Consider the following 21,608-nt stretch of genomic DNA (forward strand, 5'->3'; position numbering starts at 1 on the left):
GGTCATAAGTGAAGATTGAATTGATGACGGCAGGTTGTAGCACAGAGCGGTATGCACGGAAGAGAGTGTAGGCAGATGACTGTTATTCGGACTTGCGCAAGTTCCGTCTACTTCACGTATGTTCCAGAGGCACCGCAGACGCCATGGGCCGCTAGCTTTGTTTCAAAGGCGAATTTTGCCCATGATGTTGTCTATCCACTTGTTCCTGGCGGGCAAAGGACGTACCGGTTACGGTCACGATTGCATCACTTGGATCAGGACAGCAAACTGTCAGAGGGTGGATTGCTCGCCAACAGACTCCAATGCGTAGTTTGCTGCCTCGGCCAAGGTTGCACGGGCGCTTTGCCTGCCATGCTAGCGTTTAACTTCCGTGCAAGCAACGTGCCAGACGCCATAGATCGCAAATACCGCGTCCCCTTCGAGCAGTTATGCAGCCAGAAATGATGTTAAACTTGCCTTTCGCTTTTGAAAGAATACGTCGACCTTCGACGTAAGGGGTCGTTTCAGGTTGACAGGGGCCACCGCTGTGGCCACTCGCGTCGGGAGAGACGCCACAACTGACAGAGCCGAGGGCGGCAAACACGTGGAAAAACCGCCCTGTGCGGCATCAATAATGAGCAGTTCCGTATTCTGTCACCGGCCAATTTGCGGTCTATTTGGGGCCCACGCACAGTCTCGAGCATGTTTAAATGGCGCAGGCAGCGTCGCAGGGTGCGGTTACCCCGAGCCCTGTCCCGTCCGCTCTCGCCCCCCTCCCGTTGCTGTGTACGCCGTCTAGCTCGCGTCTCCGAGCCTCGACTCGATTTTTCGAACAAGGGCATTGTTGGCCGCTCCGTGTTTGACACCCATTTGTAGTCCCGCGCGTGACTATCAGGTCGCCAAGCGTTTGTTCCGCATCCCTTTATAACGATGTCCGGTGTGAGTGCCTGTCCCCATCTTACACCTAATTTTTGCTCAATAAGCAGCCTCGTTCTGTCTTCTCTCCAGCCTACGCTCCTGATGAGGGCACTGTCGATCCTTTCGGTTACGCTAACGCTCACGACACATGCGTATGGCTGGGAAGGCGGCCATCGCGACGTACACGAATATACCCGCGACCTGAGGAGACGGAATATCGTCACCAATGGTCAGATCGCTGATACCTATGACTTTGTCATTGCTGGTGGAGGTACTGCCGGCCTCGTTCTTGCCGCTCGCTTGTCGGAAGACACAAATACCAGCGTCCTTGTCCTCGAGGCAGGCGACACCGGAGACGCAGTAGCGGACAAGATCAGTGAGTTATTCATGGCCTGGCGCAATCTGCCGTTTCTGACGTTCTTGCAGATGTTCCTGGCAACGCCTACTACGAATCACTAGAAGGCACGTCATACGACTGGAATTACACAACCGTAGCACAGGCACAAGCCAATAACCGTCAACTACCCTGGGCTCGAGGAAAGGTTTTGGGTGGGTCCAGTGCCATCAACGGCATGTACGCCATCCGCCCGTCATCACTCGAGGTCGAAGCGTGGAGAAATCTCATCGCTTCACAAGACAACACTTCGGCCTCTGCATGGAGTTGGGATAACTTCCTGAATGCGATGAAGAAGAGCGAGACATTCACGCCGCCCTCGCAAGACATCCAGCAAATCGGACAAATCGCATACGACGCCTCGAGTCGCGGTACCTCCGGCCCGTGGCATGTTTCTTACCCTGGCTAGTAAGCAAGAATACCTGTTTGGATTCTCAGAAGCCTGCTAAGCTATACACTTTTAGCATGTTCCCGCTCGTCGGAAACTGGACTCCTACTTGGGAAACCTTCGGTGTGCCGCAGGCACAGGATCCTGACAATGGTCAGAACTGGGGCGTGTATGTTGCGACGTCGTCGATCAACCCCAGTAACTGGACCAGGTCTTACTCCAAGTCCGCGTACATTGACCCGCTCCCGCCTCGGTCGAATCTCGCTGTTGTGCCCAATGCGATGGTCACGAAGATTGTCTTCGACAACTCATCGGGTCTGACTGCTAATGCCGTTCAATATGCTGCCTACGACGGTGCTCCGGTGCAGACTGTCAAAGTCAATAAGGAAGTGATCGTTGCAGGTGGTGCGATTGGTAGCCCGCATCTTTTGATGCATAGTGGTATTGGCCCGGCCGACGTTCTCCAGGCCGCTGGTGTCCAGGTGCAGTACGAACTCCCGGGCGTGGGACAGCATCTGCAGGACCATATCGTAAGCTTTGTTTCATCCATCGTATTCGAGGCATCCTGACTGTGTCTGCAGAGCACCCAAGTCACATTCAACACTAATCAAGACACCGCCGGATCCGTCAAGGCTGCGAACGACGCCACCTCCAGTTCGCCAGAGTTCCTCTCGTTTATCAACTCTGCGACCGCCTACATCAATATCTCCACGCTCGTCGCCGACCCCAATACCTTCAAATCGGAAATCGCCGGCGCTCTAGACTCCTCCGCGTCCTCCCTCGTCCCCAGTCAATACTCCCAGGTTGTTAACGGCTACAAGGCCATATACAACACAAACCTGAACGACCTGTTCACGACCTCGGTTGGACAGATGGAGATCCTTCTCAGCTTAGTCGGCGACAAGAGCGTAGCCATCCAGGCCGCGCTCCAGCGCCCCTTCAGCCAGGGCCGGATCTATATCAACTCTGCGAATCCGTTTGACTCGCCCGTCATCGACCCCGGGTACCTCACGCACTCGGCTGACGTCGTCATGATGCGCGAGGGTCTCAAGCTCGCGAGGAAGATCGGCTCTGTGTCGCCCTTGAGCCAGTACTTGACTGGCGAGACCTCGCCGGGGTCGTCGGTCAACTCGGACTCGGACTGGGAGAACTGGCTCAGGAACGCGATTGGGACGGAGTACCACCCTTCGTGCTCGTGCGCGATGTTGCCCGAGTCGGATGGAGGTGTTGTTGACGCGAACTTGATTGTGTACGGGACCAGTACGTCTTCGCTCTCTTTTGGTTAGTGGGTATATGTTCTGATCGTTTGTTCAGAGAACGTCCGGGTCGTGGATGCGTCCGTCTTCCCCATCCAGTTCTCGGCCCACTTACAGGCGCCTGTGTACGGTCTTGCTGAACAGGCCTCCACGATCATCCGCGCGAAGTACAACGGCGTTACCCTTCCCTGGGCATCTGCGTCTCCCTCGTCAACCTCCTCCGCTTCGCCTTCGTCGACAGGGACGAGCCACAAGAGCGCTGCCACTCCCAGATCATCGTCCAACCTAACGATGGCCCTTGTGTCCGTCGCCGCCGCCTCCTTCTTCTCCGCCCTCTCCGTCCTGTTCTAGAGTAGACAGAAGCCAGGAGCAAAAACATTGCTATCGAACATTAGTATTCTCTTGTTGTTTTGCTACGCATCTCCGGACTAGCTTTGTGACGGACACTTTGTAATGTAGACTATCTGCTGCAGGACGCTCTCCCTTCGAGCGCCCCGAACTGTGGTTTGGACATTTCTTACCTGTCTCTGGTACCAGTACAGCATGTAGTCACCACTCTCTTTTGATGCGCGATATACCATCATCTTGCATAGTAGTCTAGTTAATGTAACATCTAAGGAGTAATATTTGTAGCTGAAGGACGTGGTGTCGGGCAGTAACACAGAGTGGTTAGCGTTCTGATTCACTGGTGGGACACCGAAGTGCCAGTATGTTAAATATTAATATTCTATGCACCGCGGCCTCCTCGCACGGCTGCCTCGCCTTCTAGTCACCACCGTTATTCAATGCGTTTTGGTGCTCGGAACCGAACGGGTAGACTGCACATCACTCGGAGCAGATCGCAGCTACTCCTGCAGTAGTCGAACTTCCCTATGTGAAGCCATGTCACCTGAAAGAATACACGCTCTCTCGGAGGGGCTGTATGAGCATCTGTCTATCCCGCCCTGGCGTGAATGTCTCGTTTATCTGCGGTTCCAACCCAGCTCCGATGATTGCTCGTTGCAAACTACTTTGGATCTGCTTACCTCCAAGCTGGCTTGATACACTCAATTCTGACGATCTCTAGATGGTAACAAGTGCTATAGCTACGTATACGATCACTGCTTCACTCCCACATCATATACCCAGTAAGGATGCATTGCAAGCCTGGGCCCACAACAACTGACTGTAGACACTACAGGCGGACTTAACCTTCTACGAGGCTATACCTATTTATAGATCCAGCACAGTCCATTGACAGCTTGATGGTTCAGTGGAATGTAAGTATACGAACGTGCAACGAAACCACTATCGAATGCATCCGTGTATCTGCGAATGTGCCGGGTGCGTATCTCAGACGGGCTCACGTCTTCCTTCAATCATGTTGGTGTCACTTAGCCCTGGCAGATTTGCACACTGTAGTGTGTTGAACGGGTGCTAACCGACCACATTGAAGTCAAGATATTCCATCTTCAGACAAAATGTGCCTTCTAGAATGGAGGCACCAGACAGAGGCGGTACATGCACCGCCCGAGCCAGTATATCTATAACCTATGCAGTGACAAGTTGGTGCCATTCCCGTCCTATAGCTATAATACCGCAATACCCGCAAGATCCGACGCCGTCGTCAGAAGTTTCGCATTGGCGGGGCGCCCAATGCGCAAGATTTGCCATTCATCGTCCTGGCGCAGTCGGGTAGGGCGCTCGCGATAAGGAGGGACCTGCCAATCGCTCGGTACCGTCTTGGTACCGACAACTAGAGCCAAATATCGGGTGGCGAGCAAAATAAAACTGCGGGGCCGGAAGCGCACTCCCTGCAGCGCTCTATCTTGTTTAAAGATGTCGCATTCTCTTGTAGCACTGGAGACCGGAGGCACGAGAACTGCAGTGAGAGCTCGGGGCTTTCCTCTGTTGCTTCTGAGCTTCCAGACGCTAGGTGACTGTTACTTCTCGCTATATGAACGCGCGACTCATTCTTGTTTAGGGATCATCTATTCTGATATTGGGACGTCTCCTTTGTACGTCTTGAATGGCATATGGCCTGCTTCGGGTCCCCTTCCTTCGGAGGAAGACGTTATAGGAGGCATCAGCGCCATTATATGGTCACTGACTCTACTCCCGCTATTGAAATACGTGAGAAGTGGCCTTGCATAATTATCGCTGTATGCTCACAGAGCATCTCCCCTTAGGTCTTCATATGCCTGAGGTTCGGGACTCATGAAGGCAGGCAGTTCGACGAACTGACTATGACATGGTCCTGACTGTATACCAGGGGAGGGTGGTACATTTGCATTATTTCAGGGCCTATATCCTCGGAAAGAGCAGGATTCCGAGTATGACCGCAGCTTGACTCGAGAGAGCTTGGGTCAGAGAAGTAAATCAGGCACCGCCAAGTTATCGCCTCACCTTCGTTGGCCTCTTATGATTTGGGTGGGTAACTCCTATGATACCAGCTAGGCTGTCGACTCACCGGACTCCTGAAGTGCTTACTTGGCACTAGTCTTACACTCGCGGACGGTATCTTCACACCCGCTGTATCTGTAACCAGTGCCGTAGGAGGCATCGCTGTAGCCGAAGCGTCCGTCACTTCAAAGATTATTCCCATCTCCATAGTACGCATCACCCTCTTACTTGTTCAGGGCTCCATCTACTAACTGATAGGGGAAGGCGTTCCTTCTTGCTCTTTTTCTTGCCCAGCCCTTTGGTACTTCAAGGATAGCATCAGTCTTTGCTCCGAGTTGGTTCTAAAGTACTCTCCCAGCCTTACTTTCCAGTTGACATCCTTGATAGTTACATGCATATGGCTTCTGCTGTTAGGCTCGACGGGGATTGTCAACATTACCAGTCACCCGGGTGTGTTTCGTGCATTCGATCCGTCTCGTGCCGTGCTTTGTGTGTACTCGACCGCGCTCTTTGTGATAGTATTCAAGCTTACTGTGGCTCAGTATTCGTCCGCACGAGGGATTACGACCTCCTCGCTGGTGTACTTCTGGCCGTAACCGGCTGCGAAGCTATATTTGCTAAGTAAGTCTCCTATACGGCTATCTCAACCGGTGTCTGATAGATTGTCAATTAGTCTGGGTCAATTTAATATGACTTCCATACAGCTTTCCTTTTCTTGTTTCGTTTATCCGTGCCTCGTCCTCGCCTACCTCGGGCAAGGCGCCCGTCTGATCACCGATGGGCAGTCTGTATTCTCGAACGTATTTTATCAGACCATTCCTGGGTCTTCTGGTGGCCCCTTGTTCTGGTATGTCCATTACGCAAGCCCATTCTGGCTTGCTCTCATCATTTGCCTCGTCAAGGATACTCTACGTGTTTGCTATTCTGGCCACTGTGAGTAGGACGCCCTTGGATGCCATTACCATCTGCTCAATGCAACGGAATAGATAATCGCATCTCAAGCCATGATCACGGCGACTTTCAGTCTCATCCAGCAACTTGTAAACATGAAGAGTTTGCCACCGTTAGTGTCAAGCTCACTGTGATTCTTGTCAGAGCTGACGTGAATGCCGTGTTTTCAAGGATACGTATGGTGTACACATCCGACAAGATCCAGGGTCAAGTATACGTACCGAGCGTCAATTGGATTCGTGAGTCTCGCTGTCGTCCATCTATTTTGACGTATACAGAACTTGTTTTATAGTGATGATTGCCACTATTGTCGTCGTGGCCGCTTTCAAGAGTTCCACTGCTCTCACAAACGCTTATGGGTAAGGAACTATGGCTATTTTATGTTTTATCTTCCTACGCAGGCTGATGGTGGAAACAGATTCGCCGTGGCGACAGTCATGTTTTCCACTACCGTGCTCATTGCTGTCCACATGAGGTACGTGAAATACTGGCCAGCACTTGTTGCGGTCGCATACCTGGTTGTGTACGGTTTCCTGGATGGTGAGTCTGCTTCGATCAGATTGCATACAGTAGGCTCAGGAGGGTTCTGGCAGGTCTGTTCTGGGGCGCTGCTCTGAAGAAGATCCCACAGGGCGCCTGGGTGCCCCTGATGATTGGCCTCATACTGTAAGCGGGATGCCGATTAAATTCCAGTAACTCTGATGACGAGGCCTTGGCAGTATGGTTCTGATGGTGTTTTGGACCTGGGCAAAGGTAATGTCATCAGCAGTTCATTATTGGTGACCCTCAATCCTAAACTGAATATGTAATCAGGGTCTTGAAGACGCATTCGACGGTGCCAACCGGAAAAGCATACGCCGCTTCATAATTACGAAGGGTGACAATGAAGAGTCCAACATCGTACAGACGCCTCGGGAGGACACGATTGTCGAGCTTGCAGGTGAAGGTAGCATCACTGAGGAGACTGGTGAAGAAGAGAAGATGACAGGCCGCACCACCTATTATCTCGCTCCTAACATCGAAGGCGGCAACCACCATCATCATGAGGCCCAGGCCATGGATTCCCTGAGACTGGCCCGTATACCGACCTGCGCTGTGTTCCACAAGCTTACTGGTGGGAAGGGGGTTCCCCATTCATTCGTTGGTGAGTCAGACGGCGAGATTAGTGGCCCGTTGGTTTGCCTCACCAGCGCACACAGGTTTCGTCCGACAATGGCCTGCACTACCAGAACTCATCGTGAGTGTCTCACTCGACCCACCGGCTACTAGAGCTTTCCTGAGTTGTCAATAGATATTCCTTTCCGCGCGCGTCCTTCCTGTCCCAAGAATATCGCGGGAGGAACGCTACGTTGTGGACAAGGTCCGGAGCGTCGACGGTACGCTACCAACGTAAGCCGAGATAAAGAAACTGCTGATCCCGTGCCTAGGCTTCTATGCTGCGACATATCACTTGGGCTTCCGGGAAGACTTCGACGTCAAGGTATGGTCTCCCATCACGCTAGCATATACGCAATACTAAATACGCAGTAGGTGGACGAGATAATTGAGCAGATATGCACTCTCGAAGCCCGCGTGGAGCCTGAAAGGTCCGCTGAGAAAATCCGACGCATACGACAAGCCGCGAGGACTACGACTCACATGTAAGTTACAAGGATCACGATGCATGCTACGTGCGCTGAGCGACGTCCCCTGCAGTGTCCCTCATTACTATGTAATCAGCAAGCGGATCCGGGGCGGACGGCTGTCCAGCGTGATAGACTGGCTTAGGTCCCTCCTCATCGAAGATATCTATCGTCCCATGGGTATGCTTATCGCTATTTCCAAAGTCTGCCAGAAACTAATCTTACGCTGGAATTTCAGTGACTATGTTCCCCGATACAGCGAATTGGGTCGGGTCTGCAGATGAGTGAGTGGGATCAGCGCTCCACCTGCATCTATCTAACTGTCGGGACACAGGATAATCCGTGTCGGCGTCAACGCGACAATCTAGAAGACCGCAGCGTATTGCTTCATTTATATCATAGCTTGCTGGTACTCCCGGATGATTCGCTACCTATTTGCGGCCGACTTCAAGGACATGTATGTACAATAGGTTTCTATTATGATATTACGTTCCAAAGCAGAGTAGATAGCGCACATGGAACCTGGCACCACGTATCTAGCGAACATATAAAGAGGAGACTCTACACAACAATCTATAACACCACAAAATATATACCCAGATCGTCCGACAGCGACAAAGGAACAGCACCTAATCTAATCTCACCACCACTTGATCTCGGTCCACAGCAGCGGCCCGAACACCACACACGCAGTCCAGAACTACGCAAAAGCCACAGTCAGCATCTGCACCAAGTCAAGCATCGGAAAGAAGAAGGTAGACGTACAACACGGATAGCCTTGATAAATAGAGCGGGGTACTCGTCAATACGCGGGATGGCGTGGATGGGCTTGTGCCGCCCCGGCTCGCGCACGGCGCGCGGGTGCGTGAACAGGATCCAGATGGAGTACAGCGCGACGGAGAAGAAGTGGTTCGCGAGGAGCATCGGGTCCGGGGCGATTCTGCATGCGGTGAACGAACACGTCAGGAGAAATGTTGCTGGATGTGCACCGACTTCACGTACCCCGAGAGCAGCGAGACGGGCCCGCGGACGCACTCGCCGCCTCGCTCAAAGTACTTGAAGCAACCCGTACGGAGGACTTCCAGCGCGTCGTCTGGTCCCGTCGTAAATACATTTAGTTTACTCCCTATGAAACTCAGAATAGCAACACGCTTACTGACCTTCTGCACCAAACAAGTCGTACAACGCGACACTCAAAATGTTGATCGTTGCCGCAAGGCCCTTTCTTCTCCAATGCCACCGGTGCAGCACGTTGCTCACCGCGTCCCAATCGTGCAGGTCCCGCAGCTCGCTGAGCATCTCAGTCAGGATGACGGCGTCGTTCAGACAGACGGTCATACCGCCGCCGGTGAGCGGGTGCCGCATGTTCCACGCATCGCCGAGGAGGAACACGCCCTCCTTCGTGTGTGTGCCGCCCTGTTCTGTCGGCGGGAGGAACGAGTTGGGCATGCGCCGCAGGCGATCCTTGTCGAGCGCGTTGTGGATCGGGACGTGCAGGGCGGCGGGAAGTTGCGGAACGATGTTGGACAGGATGAAGCCCTGTAGACTCGAACTTAGACGTTGGATGACGTAGCGGGAGCGGGTCCGGACGTACCTTCAGGTCTGAGGGGAGCGGCGCACGGATGTCGACGAGCATCCGCGTGTCGTGCTCCTCGATCTGGTATAGCAGCACGGGCCCGTTACCACGGACCAGGCAGACTGTTCCGTGCTGAGGGATAGGTAGTCGCGCATCTTGCAAGACCGCACCAACAAAATGACTGCGCGTGGCAGACTTGGCCGCCGCCTTGCCCATGACCACACTCCGGAAATTTGAGAAGCAGCCGTCCGCGACAATCACGAGGTCCGCAAGGAAACTCTCCTTCTCCCCCTCGCGCGTGGCGCGCACGCCGAGGACGCGCTTCGTGAACGGGCACTCGATGAGCTCGTTCACGGTCGCCTCGATCACATCGACGCCCGGCGCGGTCTTGGCCTTGGCACGCAGGGCCTGGATGAAGCGGCCGTGGTGGAAGCTGCGCCCCTCGAGGGCGTCGGGGTAGGGGATATGCACGTTCGCACCGTCCTTGACGACGCAGTAGCCGTGCACGGGCACAGCGCCGATGCCCTCGAGGCAGTCGTCCATGCCGAGTTTGCGGAGCGCGGAGACGCCGCCTGGCTGGAGCAGCTCGCCGACGATGCGGTCGGGCTCGGCGAGCGAGCGCTCGAGGAGGGCGATCCGGAGGGGCTTGTCCCGGGCTGAGGAGGGGGCGTGGGCGAGTCCCTGGGCGAGCGCAGAGCCTGCGACGCCGGCGCCGACGATGAGCACGTCGTACGGTTGGGACCACATTTTGAATTTGGCGGCAGCTAGCGGTCCTGTAAGGCAAAAGGGGGGGTAAAGCAGGGGAAATGGAGGGCCAGCGTTGGCTGTCGACGGCCGTGGCAGAGTGCGCTCTTATATCGCCCCATAATATAATTATGCTTCAAGGCTTGTTCGGGTAACGCCGACGCTGCGTCCTCTGGTCTGGTCGACTCCAGAACGCTTTTGACGCTGTCTTGCAGAGCCTGGACGGTCGTACGATTCCGACATTGCGCTACGAAGCTCTCATCGGCGATTGAACGTAGGTTGGATGGTCTGTTCAGCGCAATCGTGGCAGGGCGCCACCGCGGCAAAATATCATATGTTACTTGGTTGCACCTCCTTTAGAAAATGCATCACGTCTTTTGCCTATTTACGCCCTGACCCGACCTACGTTCGACATCTACAGCTTCGAAGGACAGTGCAAATGAGTCCACAAACGCGTGGTGCAGACCCATGTGATTGTGCCGTTCAAGATGCTTGTAATGAGCGCCTCCGATGCCACCAGTCCCATCGCCGATGTTGACCCATTTTAACTTGCAAGCTCGAATCCATATTGCCACTGACGTGTATCGATTCACAGGCTGAAGCGCTCACGATGAGGCTGGTATTTTACCGGGCATTGAGTTGATTGGAGGCACAACCATACGATGACACTGATAGACATATGTACCAGCTTGTCTCGAATGATTCCGTCGCAATCACTTCCAGTTGGACAAACGGCAGGTCACCAGCCTCGCTCAGGCTGCTTCCACGCTGCTTGGTAATGAGGAGAGCATGAATATCCTATGCAGTCTTTGCCGTGAGTGCCCTGGCTTGATGCGTTGGAAGGCTCACCGCCTAAGTTGTACCCCCCTCTTCATACTTGACCGCACTACTGTCTTCCCATACAGCGTTGTGAGAAGGCTGATTATTCCCAGAGGCTTATCGTTCTGCTGACCCTCAGCTGAGTCAAGCTTGAGGTCTCTTAATATACACCATGGGTACCTGAGCGCTTGAGCCCACGCAGCTGTCCATCTCGCCTACTCATCTAATTCATACACCATGACCACGTCTCTCTCCATCCCACCATCGAACGCAACCGTCGATGTCAAGATCCTCAATGCCGGCAACCTCCACCTTGCCGCCTCCCTCTTCATGCGCCCGGTCGTTCCCGGGCACGAGAACTTCGTTATACCCATCTACGCCTTCCTCGTTGAACATCCTGCCAAAGATAAAAAGGTATTGTTCGACCTGGGCGTGCGCAAGCGGCTCGAAGAGCTTTCCCCAGCTACGAGCAGGGTTCTGGAGGCGCTAAGGTGCACAGCAGACGTTGAGAAGGACGTGGCGACGCAGTTGACCGAAGGAGGGGTCAATCTTGCGAGTGTTAATGCCATCATATGGAGGTGTGCGGGTTTCGTATGCCCTACCGTCTCCATGAGATTGATAAGACTCGATATAACTTTCGGTGTAGTCATACTCATTATGACCACACAGGTATGACTGCCCCTGCACTCGGGTGCATGTCATCTCATTCTTGCGTGAACGATGCTAGGCGACACCTCGACCTTCCCTGGTACGACCGAGCTGATCGTAGGCCCTGGCACGAAAGCACATGTCCTTCCACCATATCCGGAAAACCCTAACGGATCACTGTTAGCCAGCGATTTGGAGTGAGTCTCTTTATCACTCCTGGCTGGTCTTCCGAGCTCATGCCACCTGTCAGAGGTCGTAAAGTCACCGAACTCACGTCCGAAGACTTCACGCTCACCCTTGGCAACTTCAGAGCGCATGACTACTTTGGAGACGGGTCCTTCTACCTGGTTAACACACCCGGCGTGCGTACCCGCTTCTCACAATCCATGTGTACGTTTACCAACATTTACCTGTCCCCCGCGAGTAGCACTGTCCCGGCCACATCACCGCGCTGGCTCGGACAACGCCAACGACATTCATTCTCCTCGGCGGCGACACCTGCCACCACCCGGGCCAGTTCAGACCCAACGCGGCCATCCAGCGCCACATCCCCTGCCCCTCCACCCTCCTCTCCAACCTATCCGCGATGCATTTTCCCAAGCACACCCCCGAAGCCTTGACCCTCGACTCTGACCCGGAGCCGTTCCTAGCTATCGCCGCCGAGCCCCCTACGGTGTATGACGACCCGCCTACAGCTCGTCAGTCGATCAAGAATTTGGGCATGTTCGATGGGAGCCCAGACGTGTTAATTCTGCTTGCACATGATGCGAGTATCCAACATTTATTGAATTTCTTTCCGCAGAAGGCGAATGACTGGAAGGAGAGAGGCTGGAAGGAAGCGTGTTGGGAGTTCTTGAAAACGGATAATAGGGCGTTTCGGTTCGGGCCTAAGTCATGAAGGTGAGGGATACTAGGCGGTTTCATGGGAAACGAGAAGACGGATTGGTGCCTCTCGCGGCCAGTGGTATTCCCTTTCTCTCCATGAGCGTGTGCTGTCTCGAAGAACACCACACTTGACCGCATTTTCCAAGTCTGTGCAGGTGCGGCGTAGGGAGAGCAAAATGTTCCTACTTTCATGAGCATGCTAGCAATGGGTGCTTAGACTGCGGACATTAAATGCACTTCGAAGTAGCGCTGGAAGGCTCTAATCACTCGCCAAGAAGTGCCCACTGCCTCATGCACTGGCCAGTGATAGCGAAATCAGCGGAACCTACAAGTGTATTGGACAATTTCTGCGAGGGCCTTTCACATTTTCAGTGAGTGTCTTGTACACTTCTTACGAGTGCTTTGGACATTACCAGCGAGTAACTTGGACACTTAGGCCCTCGTAGGGAGTGCCTTGGACACTTCCTATGATTGCCTTGGACATTCCCTATGAGTGCCTTGGACGAGTGGCTTGGACATTGTCACTGAGTGTCTTGGACACTACTTACGAGTGCCTTGTACATTTTCACTGAGTGTCTTGGGCACTTCTGCCAAAGGGAAGTGTCCAGGGCAATTCCAACGACTCTGAGTGACTTGCGCACTTGTCGGGATGGAAGCGTCTGAGGCACTTCCAACGAGATCTCGGGTACCTCCAACGAGCTAGCTCGAGTGCCTTGGGCATTTGACAAAGGACACTTTCGACGATTGCCTTGGGCACTTATGTGCAGATGTCTAGGACAATCGCTCCCGCCGAATGCTGGACACTCAAAGGTGACTATTTATAAGTCACTCCAACGAGCATTCTGGTACGTGAGACAGCTCGCACTGTAAGCTAAAGTGCCTTCGACACTCATCAAGGACTCCTTTTCACATTGCGTGCCAGTGTGTTGATGGGCAGTATGCGACCGTCCTGTGCATCTTCAAGGTTCACATAGCTTTGCTTTGAGGCTTAGACGTTGCTAGAGCTCTATACCGAGTCGACGTCCACCTGCTCTCCAGTCCCCGCAGTATGCATTTCATCTCTCCTCGGCTCTTCACTAGGCCTCACTGCTCGGTTTGGTACCACGGGTATGCCTTCGAATAGCTCGAGGAAGGCAGTGGTTTCTTGGACAAGTGTGTGACGTATCTCCTCAGCTGAGCCTCAGGAACTGCAACACTGCTGTCGATCAATTGTTGATCCAGCCACTGCTCGTCATTAACTTGAGGTTTAAGCTTGTCTTCTTCGCTCATCGCCAGCTGCTTAAGTGACTATATACCTCTCGCAAATGTCCAAGCTCTTGCAATGCTTGGACTCGTGGTTCATGAGCATTTGGGTACGGTACCAGCTACGCGTACGGGAGCTATTCCGTTCCCTCGTGGTTGGTTCTTGGAGCCGTTCTAGCGTTTTCCTTCGCAATGCTGTCGCAACTTGCAAGACGGGATCACGTCCCCGAAAGCAGCATTGCAGGCTCACCTGTCGGGCAGGTGACTAAGACGGCCGTTTTGTATATATCGCTGTGGAGCGCGAACTTTCCGTCTCGACGGCATTCACTCGACCCTGCAGCTGTTATCTCATCCACATCCTATGTCCAGCGCTCTTAACATCCCCCCATCCGACGCCACAGTCGATATCAAAATCCTTTATGCGGCCCTCATCCGTATATCGGCATTCCCATTTATGCACCCTGTGCTCCCGGGACATGAACGATTTGTCGCGCCGGCATATGTGTTCTATGTGGAGCATCCTACGACAGGAAAGAGAGTTTTGTTCGATCTTGGTGTGAGGAAGAAGCCAGAGACTTCCGCACCTGCTCTGTGGAAGGGTCTGCAGCAGGTCGGTGTCGAAGTCACGGTGGAGAAGGACGTGGCTACTCAGTTGACTGAGGGAGGGGTCGACCTCAGTAGTATCAACGCTATTATTTGGAGGTGCGAAATTCAGACGTTTTAGCCATGCAGCGATCTCACAGATCAACCCTAGCCATTCTCATTTCGATCACACAGGTATTAGCATCGTTTTGTTCGGACGGGCCGTCAGCTCAGCGGTCGCGCCTCTTAACTGTAGGTGACCCCTCTACGTTCCCTGGTACCACCGAGCTAGTCCTTGGCCCCGGCACAAAGGAGCATTTCTTCCCGCCCTATCCCGAAAACCCTGAAGCGGTTCTCCTAGCGAGCGACTTCGAGTATGGTTACCTCGTTTTGCATGCACCTATCCTTACTTATGCATCTGCCAGAGGACGCAAGATAACAGAGCTCTCACCAGAAGATTTTAATCTCACCATCGGCGGCTTCAAAGCCCATGATTACTTTGATGACGGGAGCTTCTACCTCCTCGATGTGCCAGGCGTATGATTACTTCAGCCAGTACCTGTATACCTATTGACCTCTAGTTCTACAGCACTGTCCAGGACACATGGCCGGCCTCGCGCGGGTCACTCCTACGACCTTCGTCTTCATGGGCGGAGACACCTGCCATCACCCAGGTCAATTCCGTCCGAACCCCTTCATTCAGAAGCATTTGCCCTGTCCTGCGTCCCTCCTCGCCAACCTGTCGCACGAGCACTTCCCCAAGCACATAGCTGACCGGAACACTGCTACACCGCTACTTTCGATTCCCCCGCAGCCACCCACAGTATACCACGACCCGCCGTCGGCGATTAAGTCCATAGAGAAGCTACAGGCATTCGACGGGAACCCCGATGTCCTAGTTGTCCTCGCGCATGACGCCAGTATTGAGCGTCTGCTTGAGCTCTTCCCCTTCAAGGCGAACGAGTGGAAGGCGAAGGGATGGAAGGACGCTTCTTGGGACTTCCTGAAGAAAGATAATAAAGCCTTCAGATTCTCTCCGGCGTAAGACATACCGTGAGGAGGGTGTAAGTCGTGGTGGTATACATGTGTTTCATGTAATTCGCCGCTGAAGGCGGTTGCATACCGTTACAACGACATATTGTAATAAGCAGTATCATATGATATGGCCGACTAGCTCAGTTGGTTAGAGCGTGGTGCTAATATCGAATTACGCCAAGGTCGTCGGTTCGACCCCGGCGTTGGCCAATGCTTTTGACCTTCTTTCGCAGCATATAAATTCACGGGTCTCTTTTTCGTTCTTAGCACTTGCAAGCAATCCTTCTTCAAATTTGTCAAAAGAGCAGGTGCCTGGAGTTGCCGCTTTTCCAATCGCGGCACTGATATAACTTCCGTATATCACGCCTGTAATGGCAAGTTCATGGAATTAGACGTAGGTGCAACGATAAATGTACAGACTAACGAGCAGGGATACATAATACGTGAGAGTAGCATCACATGAGAGAGCCCCACATGGTCCACCAGTCGTCAACGGCTTCACTAGCGTCGTAATTAAACATGGCAATGTAATCATCCCACACTGCTCGTAGGTACTCTTCGTCCGCGTCGTCCCAGTCCAGCTGCGAGTTCTGAAGCGCCACCTGCAATCCTGCGTCTCGTACCTGCTGCTCAGGGCCGTCAGGGAAGGTGATGAAGCGATACCGTCCGTCCTCCGATCGGAACGTATGTGTGATGCGAGGCTGTCGGATCTCCTCATATGCTGTGACGAGGGTGTCGGCTTGATCTCGGTTTCTGAGGCGAGAAAATAGGTTGCCTAGGGTGGCGGCGGCTTCTATACCCATGGAATAACTGTGATGGAATTGGGGCTATGTGATGACATGGTTAGTTGTGATTCCGGGTTGACTGAGAGGGAGGGGGGCCTACTGGTGTCGTTTGGGCAGCGTCCCCAACGAGCAGGACTTTACTATCCTCGTGTACGATGTTTGAGAAAGGCTCGTGTACTACATATTTGGTGGGTATAACGGTGCGCGCGAGGTTCCACAGGCGCCGGAGACTGGACGAACGTGAAACGTGGTCAACTGCGATTGCTAGGCCGCGTATATGAAGGTGACTGACCTAGGGTGGAATTTGCTTAGGTCTAAATTCAGGTCTTCGGGGGAGTATCGCTCATCCCAGTTAGGCTGGAACCCTTTCGGATCGGCGGGGACGACGGCCACCATGGTATAGTATTCTCTTGAGCGCTTCGATGTTTGTCAATGAGCAGTCGGGTACTGTGAAACCCGAACACCTACTGTCAAGTGCCCATGCAGACAGCAACCATCCGCTAGCCAAATATTCCACTATAGTCAGACGGGTTAGCCAGCGCGGTAAATAGTCATATGGGTTCGTTACGCACGTCTGGTTCGCCATTAACAAGATATTGAAGTTCTGTATCTTTCTTCATCAGCTCCGTGGGAATGAAAGTGCTGCCACCAAATTTGTGAGATTGTTGACCCAACAGCCCATCTGGGGCGCACGACATCGGCTTACCTAAAAGTCACCAGCGGATCAGGTGTCCCACTGAGCTCATCCTCTACAACCACACGCCGAATAACACTGTCCGATCCGTCCGCCCCGATAATAAGATCCCCTCGGAATTGTTCTCCGCGATCCGTGGTGACTACGACTTCTTCTGGATCGACGCCCGCAACTTTCGCATTGAACCGCACGTCAGCGCCTGCCTTGACAGCCAGCTTGTACAGTTCCGACCAAAGGAATCCGTACTGTACGCAAAATTCAGTCCCGTCGAAAACACCGAAGCAAGATGGAGAGAATGCTCACTGGGAGATACCAAAGGTCGGCTCTGAGAGCTTCCATAATTTGTGGATGGTACTGGAGTATGCCAACCTTTTCCGAGGTGGCAGCTGCAGGGCGTTCAATAACGGCCGACAGGTAGAAGGAGGTCTACACACCTGCCCGGAAGACAGTAGCGCTGGCTTTCACGCCGACCTCTTCGATGGTGCCTTGCAAGCCCCAGTCTTGCAATATCCGAGTCATGTTTGGGGGGGACCGTACCCCGCACTCCCAAGTCTACGGAAGCAAATGTGAACCGCTATCATTGTGATGATCGACGAGAATAATCCATACTTCATTCTTGCCGTCGCCCTTTTCCAGGACGGTGACTTGATGGCCAGCTCTTGACAGGGTGTACGCGCATGCCAGGCCTGAGATGCTGCCACCGACAATGATGAACGACAAGGACTGGGACGCTCTCCTAGAGTTTAACATCGATGGCATGGATCGGAATGGTACGCCTCGCTAGCAGGTAGTCGCAGACAAAGATCGAGAGAAAACATGTTGGAATCCTACAGCGGAACCAATCCGGCCACATGCGGACGATAATCTCAGCGCCAGCACACGAGGGTTCTAGAGAAGGAAGCGGGGACCGCCCGGTCAAACAAGGAGGAATTATCCATTGATTTCCTGAGAAGAGGGACCTCATTTGCGCTCGAAATGGGAAATCTTCCCCAAACGTGGGACGCTCGGTAATGGAGACGAGCTTTCTCCGTCCACACAACTCGCACCCGAGAAAGCTGAGCGTCTGTTCTGTGCCCCGAGGGGGGAATGGTAGTGAACGTATGTTACAGGGCGCAGCAGCAGATATCTATGGCAATGCAGCGACATAGTCTGAAACATAGTCACCGGTCGTCAACAGATCGAAAGCGTCGGCATGCAGCGCTTTCATCCGCCCCGCCTCTGGCAAGAACAATTTAGAATTACAGGCACTTATCACGGGTCCGACGGTCTGGCAGATTGGCACCCGCAAGCCAGGGGGGCCAGGCCGTGTCGGCTCACAAGCCTGCCGGTATCGCTTGGCCTGATAGACAAGCGAGCTTGAATGAAGTCGAGCGAACGAGGCAAGCCACCAACAAGCCACGATCAAAATCAAAACCGCAATCCGCGGAACCATGATCTTCGGTTTGATGCGATATCTGATGCCGTCAAAGTCACAAGTCACGCCAAAGTGCTTCCAATAACCTACCGTCTCCTACGGTATGCGTTATTTTTGTTTGCAGTCACTCCGCAATTATCGCGTCCGAGGAATCGACCTCGAATATTTCATTTTTGTAGGCTTCGTATCATCACTGCATTATGCCACGGTATTCGTACGAATGATTCGTAAGTAATAGTTCATAATGAAAGAACTCGGTCTAGAGTACTTACGTCCGTACCTTTTCTCTTCAAATTTCCAGAAAGACGGAAAAACGATTTTGTAGGAAATTGTTCATTTTATTTTACGGGAACTTAGCGACCCACCTTCGAGAAGTACACGTGGAGTGCCGGTCACTGTGCTGCGCGCCTCCTCGCGAGTCGTTGCTTCGTGACGAGTTCCAAGCAGGCCCACCATGAACGTGTACTCCGCGGAACGGAACAAGGTCTCCACCAGAACCCTTGGAACCATCTGGCCGTGTCCGCGGGGTCTTGATTCGCATGATCCCACTACTTATCGCCCGTGGGTGGATGGGATGGATTGAACCGGTCCTATTGGAGGCTTGGAAAAGCGGGGATGAAATATTCCCATGACCAGACTTCTTTATGTCGTACTGAACGCTCGCAATGGCAGGGCACAATTCTCATCGGTTGACGTTACCTGTTCGCCTCATGTGTCTTCCGTCACCCCACCGTCCTAGTACCCACATGTCAGGTTCGTACTTGCTCTTTCTCAAGTTCAGGTCGAGGTACGATACACTGACAGCTCGACACATTCTATGGAATCACCTGAGCATGAACCGTCATCATGGGCGCCCGTCACGGTCAACCTAGCGACCTCACGGTATACATGACACTTAAACGTCGATAACATTACAACAAGTAGCCCTGGTAGTAAAGTTACATTATGTGCAGGTAAAACAGTACATCATGGTTGCCTCCGACCGTCCTCGGGTATAGTCCTCTAGGCCTCGACCGGGACCTTCTGAGCGTAGCAGACGCAAATGTCCACCGTTGTGCCCTCCGTCTCATCCCATTCCTGGGCCATGTCGTCCATCCACTGATCGTACTCCTCTTCCGAGTTGACGTAACCCAGGCCGCCAGCGTTCAGGATGGGTGTCTTCATGCCACGGAAGACGTTGATGAAATTATCGCGAACATCGATGCCCTCCTGGCCGGCCCATTTCCCAGCCGGCAGCCTGTATTCTTCGACGTGCACGTTCTGGAACGCGGCCTCGCCCAGCATCTTCGGCAGCTGGACGGAACAGTCGATGAGCAGCTGCCGCGAGGAGAACAACAGCTCGAGCAGTTGCCGGTGTTTGACGCTGTGGGGACCCTCGGCGCCCCAGCGCTTAGCCTCGAGCAACTGCACCCATCCCCCCTCAGCCAGGCAGCGATGAATCTCCTTCAGGACGACCGGCCACTCGATAGACTTCAGAGCGGCGATAAGCAATCTTTGGTTGATAAGCGAGAACTTATTCGACCACTCTTCGGGCAACTTGGTGGCGGTACCGACTTGGAGCTGCATATTCTCGGGTCTCGTTGTCGGGAACAGCCGAGGCTCGATGTCGATGCCCTGCAACTGGACATCCGGAGACACCTTGCTTGCGAGGTCAAGGAGCCATATCCCTACTGGGCATCAGCATCGGACCGTATACATCAGCTGTGATCAAACTGACCTGATCCCGTCCCGCAGTCTAAGACGTGATTTCCTGGTGTCAGAGTGATAGGTGCGACAACAAGCCGGTCCCCCAATGCCCGTACCAGGACACGGTGTTGCAGCGCTAGTCTAAGGTCTCACGGGTCGGTGCTACATAATGCACGAGAGGATAGGAATTCTTACCTAGCCTGTTCGTCTTCGTCCGAGGGCAGAATGTAACTAGAACCAGGGTAGGACACATAATTGCGCGGGCGATGTTGGATGGGGTTTGCACAGGAATTATAGGAAGCTTGGTCCGTGGAACTGCCTTGTCTCTGGGTTGCGACAGACATGATGATTGCGGAGAGGGGGATGTTAGAATCGAGTCTGCCGGGAGGTTGTTAAAAGGTGGACGATATATAAGCGGAAGCCTCCTTTTGGGATCTGGCGAACTTCTCTTCGCCATACTTTACGCGGATGCGATAAAACATCGTCCTTCCTAATCACGGGTTCCATGGTTTTCTGATCAGAGATCCCACAGGGCCCTACCGGGACCTGGACATGGGTGCAGTCCTTCCCTTTGCCTCATGTCCAGAGTGGTTAGACACACTAAGCATCCCCTTGCGTCATCGACCCAAGCACAAGCATCGGAAGGTACGGCCGGGATCGACGCTAACGCCGCTATTCGCAGAAGACTGCAGCTGGAATTCTTCTCCTTCTGCATGTTGGGCGGGAACCATTATATCGTATATGGTAAGCCACGGTCAAATCATCGATAAGCCGGGATCCCTTTCCTGACGCCGACGATACGAGTGCAATAGAGGTGTATGATAGCTGTCAGCCTGAACGTAGTCCGGGATGCCACGGGTTCCAGGTTAAGATACGTAAAACCCGTCAATGCTACACGGTCGTCAACTAGAGATGACTATGCCCTCTCACAGCCGTCTGAGATGTATGGTCGAGTTTTGATACATGTCCCGAATACCCGGTGTTAGCGCAGATGGATCCATTCGGGCATGGTGGCATCGATATGATCTCCGAAGCTCATCTCTAGCCGAAGCTGTGCTAGCCTGAGGGCGCATCGGGGCGCATCAACACCGTTATCATGATCAACGCGAAAATGGGTCGTCCGGGATAGAGCAGAGAAGCCGCCGGCGTACGGTAGAGACGCCGAGAGTAGATGGAGAATCGCACGAACTTGCCCCAGCTCGCCCCTCATAACAGGCTGCGGAATTTGGAACCGGCGACAAAGTTCGAATCGCGGCAACACCTGGGTATAGTTCATCAGGCCAGTCTGAGAAATCACGAAGACCAGCTTGGACATTGGGATCCACATCTGAGGCCTGATGCTCGGTGGAAAGAAACATGATGGACATCATGCTGGACCTACACTATCAATCTGGCGTCAGTTACACACTTCGACCATCATGATCACAGTCCATAGCGCGATGGTAACACGTTTACCAATGAATGAAGGCCAATGAATGTAGTCTCAGTAGGTTCGGGCATCACACCCGAGGGGGGTCGTTCACAAACTTGGGTGGGGGGGGGGGGTTGCTGCGGGACTTACCCGCGAGAAGAGAGGAAGACTTGTCATGGTCTACTAGGCGACGTTCC

At 53.4% G+C, this 21,608-nt stretch overlaps 7 protein-coding genes and 1 non-coding gene across 8 annotated transcripts; 5 read left to right on the top strand and 3 right to left on the bottom strand.

The window, feature by feature from the left end:
- The first annotated feature begins 935 nt into the window (after window positions 1-935).
- GLOTRDRAFT_74773 (glucose-methanol-choline oxidoreductase) lies at window positions 936-3,675 on the top strand. The gene is made up of 5 exons (XM_007866793.1): window positions 936-1,273; window positions 1,324-1,699; window positions 1,756-2,209; window positions 2,261-2,939; window positions 2,994-3,675. Exons 1-5 carry the CDS (start codon window positions 1,000-1,002, stop codon window positions 3,284-3,286), a joined length of 2,076 nt encoding a protein of 691 aa, XP_007864984.1. The 5' UTR covers window positions 936-999; the 3' UTR covers window positions 3,287-3,675.
- A 1,078-nt stretch (window positions 3,676-4,753) lies between these two features.
- GLOTRDRAFT_105192 (uncharacterized protein) lies at window positions 4,754-8,258 on the top strand (the record flags this gene model as incomplete). Its single annotated transcript, XM_007867267.1, has 24 exons — window positions 4,754-4,850; window positions 4,899-5,047; window positions 5,104-5,137; window positions 5,187-5,344; window positions 5,398-5,526; window positions 5,582-5,651; window positions 5,705-5,806; window positions 5,860-5,938; window positions 5,991-6,164; window positions 6,220-6,250; window positions 6,304-6,380; window positions 6,440-6,507; window positions 6,561-6,627; window positions 6,687-6,808; window positions 6,862-6,934; window positions 6,988-7,021; window positions 7,082-7,412; window positions 7,468-7,505; window positions 7,560-7,644; window positions 7,696-7,748; window positions 7,799-7,908; window positions 7,964-8,070; window positions 8,129-8,174; window positions 8,225-8,258. The coding sequence occupies 24 exons, from the start codon at window positions 4,754-4,756 to the stop codon at window positions 8,256-8,258; spliced, it is 2,268 nt and encodes a 755-aa protein (XP_007865458.1).
- Window positions 8,259-8,530: 272 nt separating this feature from the next.
- On the bottom strand, window positions 8,531-10,213 carry GLOTRDRAFT_128167 (SE-domain-containing protein; the record flags this gene model as incomplete). Its single annotated transcript, XM_007866794.1, has 5 exons — window positions 8,531-8,590; window positions 8,656-8,830; window positions 8,893-8,983; window positions 9,051-9,429; window positions 9,485-10,213. 5 exons carry the CDS (start codon window positions 10,211-10,213, stop codon window positions 8,531-8,533), a joined length of 1,434 nt encoding a protein of 477 aa, XP_007864985.1.
- Window positions 10,214-11,266: 1,053 nt separating this feature from the next.
- Window positions 11,267-12,779, top strand: GLOTRDRAFT_105194 (Metallo-hydrolase/oxidoreductase; the record flags this gene model as incomplete). Its single annotated transcript, XM_007866795.1, has 6 exons — window positions 11,267-11,607; window positions 11,676-11,698; window positions 11,757-11,874; window positions 11,928-12,039; window positions 12,105-12,515; window positions 12,729-12,779. 6 exons carry the CDS (start codon window positions 11,267-11,269, stop codon window positions 12,777-12,779), a joined length of 1,056 nt encoding a protein of 351 aa, XP_007864986.1.
- A 1,281-nt stretch (window positions 12,780-14,060) lies between these two features.
- Window positions 14,061-15,461, top strand: GLOTRDRAFT_74775 (Metallo-hydrolase/oxidoreductase). Its single transcript, XM_007866796.1, has 5 exons — window positions 14,061-14,506; window positions 14,559-14,581; window positions 14,643-14,760; window positions 14,812-14,923; window positions 14,976-15,461. Exons 1-5 carry the CDS (start codon window positions 14,166-14,168, stop codon window positions 15,429-15,431), a joined length of 1,050 nt encoding a protein of 349 aa, XP_007864987.1. The 5' UTR covers window positions 14,061-14,165; the 3' UTR covers window positions 15,432-15,461.
- An 89-nt stretch (window positions 15,462-15,550) lies between these two features.
- GLOTRDRAFT_t58 lies at window positions 15,551-15,631 on the top strand. Its single transcript has one exon. It is a non-coding gene; the product is annotated as a tRNA-Ile (tRNA).
- A 162-nt stretch (window positions 15,632-15,793) lies between these two features.
- Window positions 15,794-17,674, bottom strand: GLOTRDRAFT_74781 (FAD/NAD P-binding domain-containing protein). Its single transcript, XM_007866797.1, has 9 exons — window positions 17,510-17,674; window positions 17,335-17,443; window positions 17,204-17,286; window positions 16,913-17,145; window positions 16,779-16,848; window positions 16,675-16,722; window positions 16,499-16,623; window positions 16,307-16,436; window positions 15,794-16,248 (listed from the first exon to the last, which is right to left on the bottom strand). The coding sequence occupies exons 1-9, from the start codon at window positions 17,657-17,659 to the stop codon at window positions 15,877-15,879; spliced, it is 1,320 nt and encodes a 439-aa protein (XP_007864988.1). The 5' UTR covers window positions 17,660-17,674; the 3' UTR covers window positions 15,794-15,876.
- Window positions 17,675-19,164: 1,490 nt separating this feature from the next.
- Window positions 19,165-20,365, bottom strand: GLOTRDRAFT_59365 (S-adenosyl-L-methionine-dependent methyltransferase). Its single transcript, XM_007866798.1, has 3 exons — window positions 20,196-20,365; window positions 20,032-20,141; window positions 19,165-19,981 (listed from the first exon to the last, which is right to left on the bottom strand). Exons 1-3 carry the CDS (start codon window positions 20,342-20,344, stop codon window positions 19,317-19,319), a joined length of 924 nt encoding a protein of 307 aa, XP_007864989.1. The 5' UTR covers window positions 20,345-20,365; the 3' UTR covers window positions 19,165-19,316.
- Window positions 20,366-21,608: the final 1,243 nt, after the last annotated feature.

This window comes from Gloeophyllum trabeum, assembly GCF_000344685.1.
Source record: "Gloeophyllum trabeum ATCC 11539 unplaced genomic scaffold GLOTRscaffold_00005, whole genome shotgun sequence".
NCBI classification, from domain to species: Eukaryota; Fungi; Basidiomycota; class Agaricomycetes; order Gloeophyllales; family Gloeophyllaceae; genus Gloeophyllum; species Gloeophyllum trabeum.